Source organism: Papaver somniferum, chromosome 1 (genome assembly GCF_003573695.1).
Source record: "Papaver somniferum cultivar HN1 chromosome 1, ASM357369v1, whole genome shotgun sequence".
NCBI classification, from domain to species: Eukaryota; Viridiplantae; Streptophyta; class Magnoliopsida; order Ranunculales; family Papaveraceae; genus Papaver; species Papaver somniferum.
In genome coordinates this window covers 175,768,207-175,781,076 of record NC_039358.1, presented here as the reverse complement: position 1 = coordinate 175,781,076, position 12,870 = coordinate 175,768,207, and the positions used below count along the sequence as shown (strand labels likewise).

Sequence of the window (12,870 nt, the reverse complement as noted above, 5' to 3'; positions counted from 1 at the left end):
TGTTCACCGTTACAACAAGCAGTTCCGGTAACTTCTCACTAAGCTAAGGTTCAATCTTTGGGACACCTTAACCTAATTTTGATGTCTTCTATTTTCTCGTGTTTTATCGATATGTTTAATCATTCATGTGGGGGATTGTTAGAAAAAAAACGGGTTTTGTTTTAAAACCAAAAGTGCATGGACCATGTTTTGAACCCTAGACCTATTGCCCACTAGTTGTTTTTTCATATGAATAGATAAAACATTAGTCCCACATAAACTAAAATCTTAAGAGTTTTAGACTTAAATACCATAGGTTTTGGCTAAAGGGCATGGCCCTTTGGGTCTACACACTTTTGTGTGAGAGAGAAGACCTAGACTAGGGAAAGGTTGCCTTTCCCGTACGCGCGGTGCTTTGCACCGAAGCACGCACGCCGCCGTCCGTCTGGTCGGGTCGGGTCGGGTGTGGGTTCACTAGATCCTATCTTTTTGCTGAAAATTCTCGTACGCATTTTCGACACTCTGTTTTATGACTGACAAAAGCAAAAGAAAAAAGCATATTTACTCTGTTTTATGTCTGCCCTTGTCTTGCATTGTTTTTAACAAAAACATTACCAGTTGTAGATGAAGAAAAACGATTTGCTGGTTTTTACGGAATTGAAGAGTCGACCGTGTGGAGACTCCTTGAACCGAGTGAAATGTTGAACCTCACACAGATGCACTACAAGAAAGGAGTGTTTTAAGTTCGAGAGATCAATCTGTAAGACCCCGGACTAAACCAAGAACAATGGCCGTTCCAGAGGGTCACAAGAGAGGATGCGTTGATATGTAGGAGGGAAGCTGAGAAATGTGTGAGATCAATGGTGATCTGAGATTGTAGGTGTGTTATGAATTCAGCGTAAGAACGCTCTGAATGATTGAATTTTACTCAATTGAGAGTGATTACTCAGACGATGAGTTCGTGTAGACGAAGATTGTCTGTATGAACTTGCCGAGAAATTGCTTGTTTAGACGAATGTTCGAGTATTCCAATCTTGTCCTTTCAATCAGGATTCAGAGACATTTTATAATGCCGGAGTTGAAAACACCATGATCCCATGAAGTGTGACAGTTGCTGGAATCAGAGAGTGGGGAAGTGGGAAATCGTGTTAAAAACAGTTGCTCATCATGCGAAGACTTGGTTAATTTTCCACCCACTACTTTGCTGACTCTTCCAACTAATTGCACGACTTGCTCACATTCTCGTCGTGGATGAACACACGTGCCGTAGACCACCAGACCAAAACCCTAGTTAATATCCCCCCATGTGACACGATTGATATCTCGTGGTTGTGGAGTCAGTTGCTGACTTTATGGGACGATGAGTCCATGTATTACTGAGTTGAACATGATTTGAAAATGTTCTGAGACTCGTGAATTAAATATGTCTGCTGAGACGAGGTATTATTATGTTGATTACCTAAGACGGGCAAGCTGTGTTTCTGAGTTATTGAATATTGATAGTTGAACCAATATTCTTGAATCTGAGCAAATATTGCTAATTCGTGCAAATATTGTCGGTTTGAGCAAATGCCGCTCATTTGATGAATTGTTGGTAGCAGGACCAAATAAAATATTAATTTAAGATACTGACTGCTGGGTCGAGTAAAATAAAAATGTTGATCATCAAATTAACATAAAATTATCCGAGTATTTGAATCTGATCAGAATCATGTTTCTGCGGAGCTCTGAATTCAAAACCCTAATTTTACTGAAATGATGATTTATTGCAAATCAACTGCAGAGTAACGCAGGGACCGGCTAGAAGTTTTGATATTTTCCGGTCAAGGGGATGCGTCCGTGTCACCATGTTGTTCGTGTCTCAATCCTAAGAGTTTTGATATTTTCCGGTGCGCGTTTGAGCAACATTTTGAGAAAATATGCAGAATCCAAGATTTTGCTGAAACTAGGAAAAATACATGAGATGATGAAAAATGATAAATAAAACAGGGAATTGCAAGGTGTGGGACCGTCCAGGGCTAGGACACGGCCGACCGGCTAGCAAGCGATCCCACAATATTTTCCCAGTTTTATGTAATTTTATGTATTTTCTCTGAATTGAGGGAAATCCCATGAAACTGGAGAGTTTTATGAAATTAGGAACTTCCATGAGATGAGGGAAATAAAATAATAATAAAATAGGGAATGATGGAGTGTGGGACCGGCAATGGCCAAGGCATGGCCGGCCAGCCAAGGGGCACGGTCCCAGCACTCTTCCCAATTTTATGTAATTTTTTTCATGATTTTAGGGAATCTTCATAAAATCAAAGAGATTTGTTGAAACCAAGGTATTTTGTTGAAATCAGAGAGTTTTCATGGAATGAGGAAAACACAACAAATAACAATAATAAAATAAGAAGCATGTGGGAGCGGCTAGGGGATGGCGGGCCGGCTAGAGCCTGGTCCCACATATTTTCTTAATTTTATAATATTTTCATGGGTTTAGGGAAAATTCATAAGATTAGGCAATTTTCATGGTTTTAGGGAAAATTCATGAAATCAAGGAATTTTCATGGACAGAGAGAAACAATAAAATAATGGGGACGTGAGGTGTGGGACCGGCCATGGCTGGAGCATGGTCAGCCGGCTGGTGCTCGGTCCCGCGACACCTTTCCCTAATTTTATTATTTTTCTTGACAAAATATCATGAGATTAGAGAATTTCCTTGAAACGAAGGAGATTTGCTCGAACGAGAGAATTTTCATGAGATCAGGGAAAAATAATAAAATATGATAAAATATAAAATTGGGCGCGGGATTGGTCACGGCATGACTGGGCGGCTGGTGAGCCCAGTCCCCTGACGCCTGATGTATTTTCAAGTTGTTGTAGAGATAGTGGTAAAAGTGGGTTCTTTTCAGATTTGTGAAGATAACAAAATTTCTAGATTTAAATAAAATTAGGAAAATAGCAAACTGACGTACAATTTTATGGAGAAATAGGGGTTGAGATTCCACCATTCAACAATACTTATGTGATCTAATATTTTCTTACTATGCAATTTAAATAATTGGGTTGATTCTAAATATTGCCAAAAGCAGATTTTCCAAAATATCAAATGTTAATCACAAGTATAATGCATCAAGAGTCTAAAACTAATCATGCATTATCAAGGGAAAACAAAGTTGATTAATAAAACCATTTAAATCATTTTTATCAATGCAATTAATCATATAAAAATATTGCATAAATTAATAAAATAGAGATTACCACATAATTATTGTGAGAATGGCTTCCTCTGTCACCCCTGGGATTGGGTTTAGCTACTCATGATGAAAAACCTCTCAAAATATTTCATTGATGCTCAAAAGTGTTTTACAATGAAGAGAAAGATAAGTAAATAGTATAAAACAGGATTCTGCGACCCACAGAAGGCGTCCAGAATCAACGACACAGAGATAGTGTTGTTGGTACAACGACTCAGTCGCGGAAAGGAGTGGAAAAGTGTCGCAATAAAGCGACAGTTTTTAATGACTTTCCTGCCTCGTCTATTGTTCTTCGTATTCTTCAGTTCCAGCAGCAGCAGAAACTTTCTTCACAGCGTCTGGTTCTTTGATTTTTACGTCTCTAACTCTCTCCCAAATTCTCCCTAAACTTCCTAATCGACCCAACAAGCTTTTTTATACTCGACAGGCATTGAAATATTTCGAGTTAACTCCATATAATTTCTCTTCAAAACTGGCAGATACGAGAATATTTTCTTTCTCTTCTTTGCATCTTCTAAACTGTCTTTCCTTTTTTTATCCTGATTTGATAGGGACGAATTTTGTTGAGTAAAGAAGAAAATCTTGTCCCATGAAATACGCATCGAATAAAATATTCGATGAAATATTTCTTCTTTACTGCAGTTCCCTGTTGAGCTCCGTTTCACTCGATCCAGCCCAATTCAGTTGATCCAATTGATTAAACTAACGTTGTTTTGCTCTACCAATTCCAGCCCAATGAAAACTAGCCCTTGAATCTCCTTATATCACGTCCAAAATTTGCTTCAACAATTACGCAGGTGAAGAACTATTTTTCCCGCCAAAACTCGATTCAAATGGGGAAGAAACTGGTAGCCCCCTATCCAGAGTAGGGGTGCGAATAGCAGCTGTCTTGGGGGTGACCTGGGGGTGAACCTTAGTAATTAGGTTACTACTTATCCAAAAGCGAGAGTCCGAATAACACTTGTCCTCCGGGTGCCAAAATCAACTTTTCGAGCCGAATTTTCCAAAAATGTTTATTTTCTAAAAATACATAAAAAACACAATACTAGTACAAAAATAGAGTTCCAACAATACGGACATTGAGGACAAATTAGACACAAAAATTTGTCTATCAAATACCCCCAAACTTATTATTTGCTAGTCCTCGAGTAAAACTAATAAAAAATAAATTAAACCGAGTTAATCTCGGGAGGGTTTACCAGAGGTGTGCCCACAAAACCATTACTCCAGACCCTAGCTTATCTATGCAGAGCCTTGGAAGGCACTAAAGAATCTCCTTGGTTGGCATACTTATTGACTATAGGAGGAAGTACCCTGATGCGAAATTCCAATTGATGTACACGAGTTTGCACTCAAGCATACTAAAATTCATATAAAGTGACAGAGCTCTACTCAGATAGTTGCACTATGGACATCATATTCGGAGTCAAACTAATCATATGGATAGAAAAAGGAGATGGAAATAGAAAAATGTAGATGGTTTTGATGTTAACCAAATGATCGATGTTTCACATATCTGTCTGAAGGCCACTGCCAGAATGAACCTATCCTAATGGACTGAGATACCGGTCTGACTAATATCAACACAACTGGCATATACAAGGGAACAGTGGTCAATAACTTAAATCTAGATCAACAAACTGGCAAATACAAGGGAACCAGCAGTTGACTAAACAGAACAATAACCTTTTTTTTTTTAACTTAACGGCATGAATAGATCTTGTTGATCCAAGCGCATGCTTCTTGTCAGCAAATTACACGATAGTTCCCACGGGTCCTGCATTCCACGCTTGCTTAGGCGACGGAAACAGGGAGAACACACGCATATTTCTATCCAAGTGTTAATACTTATTCCGATTGGTCTAACTGGTCCGGTCTTTTTTTTTAGTAACTCAGTCACTCTAATTCACCCTAGCAGTGGTAACAACTTGAATCGTGTGCCCCACCTAATCACTTAGAGAAACATAGTTTAAAAAGAAAAAATAAAAAAACAAATGAAAAGGACTCAACGAGATATGGTGAAACTATCATGTTATTACTAACACCCGAGCTCTGTGCTTTTATGAATAGACTCTTTCGATGTTTCCATCTAATCATATTGGTTCCTCAACTCCTATAACCAAGATGTTCCCATCCACTTAGATTGGTTGGTGCAAACCTTAATAGGCATAAATTTCTAGGCTCTGGAGTTTACTAATTGCAACTAAAAATTTTCTCCCATACCCCCAAACTTAAATCTAACATTGTCCTCAATGTTCTACAGATGAAACTAAAAGCATGAACAAGGAGAAACTGTTACCATTTGAAGCGAAAGAGTTAAGGAAAGATATTACCGTGTTGCATGAGCATGGGATACCTCCCAAGAAGCGCTAAGTTTAAAGTCTTCAGCCATACTTAGGAAAGGATTAGTCAACTCGAACCATAAAGTAACAGTCGAAATAACTGTGGGTCTTCAAAACTAAATAGATTTGACCAAAGGAAACTGCAATGAACCAAGAAAGTGAACAAGACTAGCATGCCCTAACTTAGTTTCCTGATTAAGAAATTTATATTTAATTGTGGTTCAGGTTCAGGTTCTATGAAAGGGTCTAAATAGAAAATTTTCTTTGGCTGCGTTTCTTCATAGGTGGGATCCGAATCATTAGGTCCTAGAGTCTGGAATAACTCAAATATGATCTTAGAAGTGCACAATAATAACCTAAATGACTGAGGATCCTCTAAGTCAATAAGATTTGACTTACATAATTGACCACAATGAGAGTAGTGGTCATTCTTAAGCAAATGTGTCGATTCTAATTTCCTAAAGCATTTAGGTTTAGTCTCACAACTTAATATTAGACACATTTGGAATATAAACGTTCCCACAGTTGGAAGAAAACTATTTGGTGGGAAAACAAAGTCAATCTGGGGATCATAGCCTGGGCAAACCACATCAACCAGAGGATGGGTTTCTAACGACTGAACTACTTCCTGGACATCATTAGGTTCGGGAAAACGAGTATGAAGGTAATCTTGTAAAATTGTCGAGGCAGAGATATCAAGTCCAAAATGAGGGATCTATGTAAGAGCTAAAGGTATGGCACAAGGAGAATGATAATCACCCCCAAACTTAGATTTTTGGGTATCTCTAGATAGACTAGCTACAATTTCCTTAATTTCTAGATCATTGGAATCCTGAAAATAGTCAATTTCTTCTGTTAGGTTATACTCAGGTGATGCATCCTCACTCATATTTAAAAGCTCTACGAGTTCATCTCTTCGTCTAAGAATATTGTTTCTAAATCGCTAGACTCTAAAACATTATTCTCATAATAAACTCGTTCCTCTAAATCATTATCGTCTTTGTAAACAGGAAATACTACATCATCTAAAACGAGGGTATCTCTAGTCAAATCCTCGTCCTTTTGAACAGGTGAATAATTATTAAAATTATTTGGATTTGAACTAGAAATAATATTATCATTGTAAAGCTCAATTGGAGTAACCATTTCCTGATCACTATTCCTACATAAGTATGATTCTCCATCAACACTATCCTCATCATAATAACATGAAAAAGATTGAACCTCATCAAAACAGGTAGTGTTACCAATTCTAACCTCGTCATCTTGATTATGAAAATAACTATCCTCATTTTTAAGGGTATTATTGGAAACAATATATTGGAAAGTAAGATTATTTCGAGCAAGTCTTTCGTTCGTCTCAGCCATCAGCTTGAGGGATTCCTCTATAGAAAGTTCACTCATTATTGTAGTTCTTACGTCTATAATTACACTATTCATCTCAGCTAACTTACGCGTCGACTCAGCTAACTCCCTGAGGGACTCTTCTAAAGGAGGAATAGGAACAGAGGGATCATATAAAGGACTACTTTTCAATAGTTTGATTTTATCCTCTAGAGACGAAGAACTAGTACTATAATCTTCTTTCTCGTAAGACTGATGCATGTGTGGATAGTAATTGGGCTCACCAGGGTATGACCCATATCCTTCCAAAGGATGGCGTTCCCAACCACTATTCCCAACATGGTCATAAAAAGTATGATGTCCATATTCAAATTCAGGTCGATACTCATTGTATTGGCTTCTATCATACCAGTTCGACATTCTTAATTGCAAGGGAATTCTGCACAATCACAAACAAGGCTGACTCGACCAAATAAAACCTGTAGAATATAGCAAACAAAAAGCATGATGGCTCCACTTAGATTATTTTCTAGACCAGCTTCTATTCCTTCGAAAAGGAATTCGTTACAATTTGAGCACACCCCTATGGAATCAATCCGAGCTAATGTAAGTTGAATCGAGGCGAGGGAAGCTCAGTGGAGCTTTGATACCCAAGGACTCACCGCTATCACAAGGAGGCGCAGTCACTCATTCAACTTACAGAAACCATCAAGAACTTTGAAGTATGCTTAAAAGAGTAACCAATATTTTTCGAAAGATTTTCCTACCAAGCTCGTTACCCTATCGGTCTCGTTCTAATCAGATTTTAAGCTTGGGTTCGCGTTAGGTTTCGTTTACCTAAGGCGGGCAAGAAGGGAGCGGTGATGAAATCCGAACCCTTATCTTGTATTGTCCAGGCCTTTCCCTTTACTAGGAATTTAAAAACAGTCCAAATTCGTCCTCAATCAATGAATCACCTTAAGGAATACAGTAACTCGCTTACAGGAGATTCGCGAGTGTTTCGATGGACTTACCTCCCGTACCATACGGGGGATGAACCGTTGAAGTCGACTCGGGCCACGACTCCTATGTCATGTACGAACCCGAGGGGCCGAGACGATATAGTAATCGTCGTCCTTCCCTGCACATAGTTTATATATAATTTTTTTTTATATAACCCTTCCGTAGGGTTTAAAATTAAAATAAATTGTCCAAAGTCCAGTCCAATGAAAAGAAATACAAAAAATAATAATAATAATTACAAAAATAAAATAAAAAATTGAAAGTCTTTTAAAAAAAATAAAAAATAAAAAAGAATTCTCTCTTTTTTCTTTTTTTTTTCTCTCTTTTTTCTTTATTTTTTTGCTTTGTCTTTTTTCCTTCTCTTTTAGCTTTAAGCTTTGATTCCAAGGTCTTTAGTTTCCAACTTCAAACCTGTAATGCAAAGACACAACCAAAGAGACGTAAAAAAGAACAAATGGAATAATAAAAATAATAAAAACCTAAAAATTCTACCTAAGCACAAATCCGCGTCGGCGGCGCCAAAATTTTAATGTATTTTCAAGTTGTTGTAGAGATAGTGGTAAAAGTGGGTTCCTTTCAGATTTGTGAAGATAACAAAATTTCTAGATTTAAAAAAAATTTAGGAAAATAGCAAACTGACGTAAACTTTTATGGAGAAATAGGGGTTAAGATTCCACCATTCAATAATACTTATGTGATCTAATATTTTTTTACTATGCAATTTAAATAATTGGGTTGATTATAAATATTGCCAAAAGCAGATTTTCCAAAATATCAAATGTTAATCACAAGTATAATGCATCAAGAGTCTAAAACTAAGCATGCATTATCAAGGGAAAACACAGTTGATTAATAAAAACCATTTAAATCATTTTTATCAATGCAATTAATCATATAAAAATATTGCATAAATTAATAAAATAGAGATTACCACATAATTATTGTGAGAATGGCTTCCTCTGTCACCCCTGGGATTGGGTTTAGCTACTCATGATGAAAAACCTCTCAAAAGATTTCATTGATGCTCAAAAGTGTTTTACAATGAAGACAAAGATAAGTAAATAGTATAAAACAGGATTCTGCGACCCACAGAAGGCGTCCAGAATCAACGACACAAAGATAGTGCTGTTGGTACAACGACTCAGTCGCGGAAAGGAGTGGAAAAGTGTCGCAATAAAGCGACAGTTTTTAACGACTTTCCTGCCTCGTTTATTGTTCTTCGTGTTCTTCAGTTCCAGCAGCAGCAGAAACTTTCTTCACAGCATCTGGTTCTTTGATTTTTACGTCTCTAACTCTCTCCCAAATTCTCCATAAACTTCCTAATTGACCCAACATGCCTTTTTATACTCGACAGGCATTGAAATATTTCGAGTTAACTCCATATAATTTCTCTTCAAAACTGGCAGATACGAGAATATTTTCTTTCTCTTCTTTGCATCTTCTAAGCTGTCTTTCCTTTTTTTATCCTGATTTGATAGGGACGAATTTTGTTGAGTAAAGAAGAAAATCTTGTCCCATGCAATACGCATCGAATCAAATATTCGATGAAATATTTCTTCTTTACTGCAGTTCCCTGTTGAGCTCCGTTTCACTCGATCCAGCCCAATTGAGTTGATTCAATTGATTAAACTAACGCTGTTTTGCTCTACCAAGTCCAGCCCAATGAAAACTAGCCCTTGAATCTCCTTATATCACGTCCAAAATTTGCTTCAACAATTACGCAGGTGAAGAACTATTTTTCCCGCCAAAACTCGGTTCAAATGGGGAAGAAACTGGTAGCCCCCTATCCAGAGTAGGGGTGCGAATAGCAGCTGCCTTGGGGGTGACTTGGGGGTGCCCCTTAGTAATTAGGTTACCCCTTATCCAAAAGCGAGATTCCGAATAACACTTGTCCTCCGGGTGCCAAAATCAACTTTTCGAGCCGAATTTTCCAAAAATGTTTATTTCCTAAAAATACATAAAAACACAATATTAGTACAAAAATAGAGTTCCAACAATACGGACATTGAGAACAAATTAGACACAATAATGTGTCTATCAGCGCCTTTGCTAATATTTATTATTATTATTTTTCCTTCCTATTTTGCATAGCTTCATCGTTCATTCATATTTTTGAAATGCTCGTTTGCGCATTCAAATACTGGTCTGTGCATTATTGTTAAGTACACTTGCACCATTTTAGTTAGGGATTATTCGATGCTCAGATTCCTGTTTCGTTGAATATTTATCACTAACCCGTGGAATTCTGCTGGGAATAACCACGAATTGAAGTGACGAAATATAACGAAGAATCGTATAATATTGCTGGATATTCAGGCGATTAGAGATAATTAACTGATGGCTCTATACTAGCAGGGCTTCCTATCTAGGAGCATTAATTATCTGAGAGTTGAGCAATATGAACTTGCTGGAGTATCATATTTCTCCTATATAGTCAGGGAAAACCTGGTTTCATCCTGAAGACATTGTCGCTCTATACTAGCAGGCATGTTTTCTAGGAGCCGCTCAGTCAGCATTGAATGGTGATTTTCCAGGTACAGACGAAAATAAGTAATTGAACTTAGTCATAAGATAAGACATTACCGGATTTCGTCCGAATGAGCAAACCATGGTTTGAGCAAAAACCTAAGCGTCATCCAATAAGCATAAATTGGTTTAGAACCGCTGATTTGATGGCGGAACCTTGGTCGGTTTAGGATTCATGGGCCGGGCCCGAAAAGGAAATCCTTATGGAATTAGGTTTTGGAAATAAAATTTGGTATAAAAGGAATTAATTCCTTTTTTTTTATATCTTCCCGCACGTCCACCATCTCCCTCTTTTCTTCATCTTCTCGCCCAAGCAGGAGCAGGAGAAAAATCTTCGGAGCGCCGACCACCAGCCGACCGGAGCCACCACCGTCTGGCCAACTTCCGGCCGGCGCCGACAAGTACGTAAATTTTTTTTTTAAATCTTGCTGTTTGTTCATGAGTTGTTCATCATAAAATAATATGGGTATACACATATTTTGGATGTGAGTTTTATGAAAAACCCTTGTTTTAGGAATGTATGTTCGATCGTTAGTTTAAGAAACTAGCAACAATCCCTAACTTGAGAGAGATTCTTCTTTGGAAAAAAGACATGTGTCCAGTGATAAAATTTTGTTTATGAGCTTTCATGGAAACCAAAACTTTATCTTTAAAGATGTGAGCTTTCACAAAACCAAAATAAACCTTCGTTTTAAAGAAAAACGCTCGTACGAAGGAAAATATATTCTTTTTTTATCATGAAACCGTGGAGCTTCACAACAACATTTTTTTTTGATAAACTCACGTGAGCCTGAGCTCACGTCAAAATTTTTTTACGTGAGTTGATCACGGTTTTATTGCTTCGTAAAACCAAAACATGGGCTTTGAGTAACCCTCGAATTTTAGACAATTTATTTATGATGAAATATTGTCTTGGTGTAAATTTCATAGCCCAGTTGTGGATGTTTATACTATGAAAATTGTGTCTATGATTTTATGAAAAATCAGTCTAAAAATTTTTTGTTCGTTATTTGCAGGTTTCCAGGAAGGAAATAACTTCTGAGTGTCAACTCTTACGGCACAATCACTATTGTTAGTAGAATTGTAAAGAGGTAAGAGTTAAAAATTACCATTTTGTAGACGGATTTATTAGCATGTTGCTAATCTTGTGTTCCTGGTTCTAGTAAATGGCAATTTCCAACAGCAGCAATTCCTACAGCTCTTCTGATGAGGATTCTAAAGCTTCTGTAGCCAATTCGAAAGCTAAGAGAACTCACGATGAAGGGGCAAAGCCTAGTATACCCCCGAACAACCGGAGAGTCACTTATGCCGAGCTTATGAAGCAAAAAGCCGACAATGATGAAGCGGAGGGTCGTATGCGTAGAAAAGATCGAATCCAGCGCAAAATACTGACGGAAGAGGAGAGACGTCGATTCGTCGATGGAGTACCTTTTGACTCTGATGCTGATGCTTATGAAGAGGAAACCACGTGGGTGTTACCAGAGTTCAAGGTCAAGCCTATGAAACGAGTTGATGCTGAACTTGAAGCTGAAGCAGAAGAAGATTCAGACTCGGACGATCCTCATACCCATCCAGACTTCATCAATGATATTGACAGTGATTCCGACGAAGATGAGGATTCCAAGAAGGACAGTGATGATGAATCTGACAGCTCAGATGAATCTGACGAATAGCTTTATTCTTGATTTCCATTTAAACATTTGAATGTTTTCTTAGCCTTCGTAGTAAACATCTTATTTGAACAACTTCTCTTGAGTATTAAGATTTTCCTTTTGTAAGAAATTCTTTTATTAAGGTCATTTCCTCTTGATTTAATCGGATAAAATGGGCCAATCCTCATACGCCGAACCCATTGTGATCTTCCTTTACTCGTTTTATGGTTTTCATCTGTGAAAACATCCAAACATGTCGCAGAAGATATGTAACACACAAGGCCGTGTGACTTCTCTGACCATGCCTAACTTTGGCCAGTCCCCAGTGTATTATTTTACTTCGCATCTCCAGTATTGACCTTGTTCGAGACTTAGGGTTTCAGTAAAACTCGCAACCGAATTGACTATTTTAAGAAGATAAACACCTGCTGTATCTTGTATATATCTCCAGGATTTAGAGTTTAACACTTGCGCAAATATTTCTTCCATTCCTGAGTTAGTTTCATCGCAGAAGAAATTTCGATTGCCATACCTTTGATCATCATGTCTAGCGATAGTACTTCTTCTCGAAACGGACTTCAGTCGAAGCATGAAATAGAAGCGTCCATCTCGGTAAGTTGTATATCTTCTTCGTCTCTGTTTGATCAAGGTTATTGATCATAGGAAAATGATTTGTTGCAGAACAATCAGAAGAATCCCTCTTCTCATAATTCGAGGCCCAGGCAGACTGTTAAGAGTCATGCCCGGTATAGGTCGGCTCATGCTGAGGTCGGATCATCCGTA

General features: G+C 37.8%; 1 protein-coding gene across 1 annotated transcript; it reads left to right on the top strand.

Moving 5' to 3' along the window:
- The first annotated feature begins 11,601 nt into the window (after positions 1 to 11,601).
- LOC113354556 (clumping factor A-like) lies at positions 11,602 to 12,108 on the top strand. The gene has a single exon (XM_026597853.1). The coding sequence runs from the start codon at positions 11,602 to 11,604 to the stop codon at positions 12,106 to 12,108; it is 507 nt and encodes a 168-aa protein (XP_026453638.1).
- The last annotated feature ends 762 nt before the right edge of the window (positions 12,109 to 12,870 follow it).

Coding starts and splice junctions, on each gene's coding strand:
- LOC113354556 (XM_026597853.1), top strand. CDS start 11,602: ATGGCAATTTCCAACAGCAGCAATTCCTACAGCTCTTCTGATGAGGAT.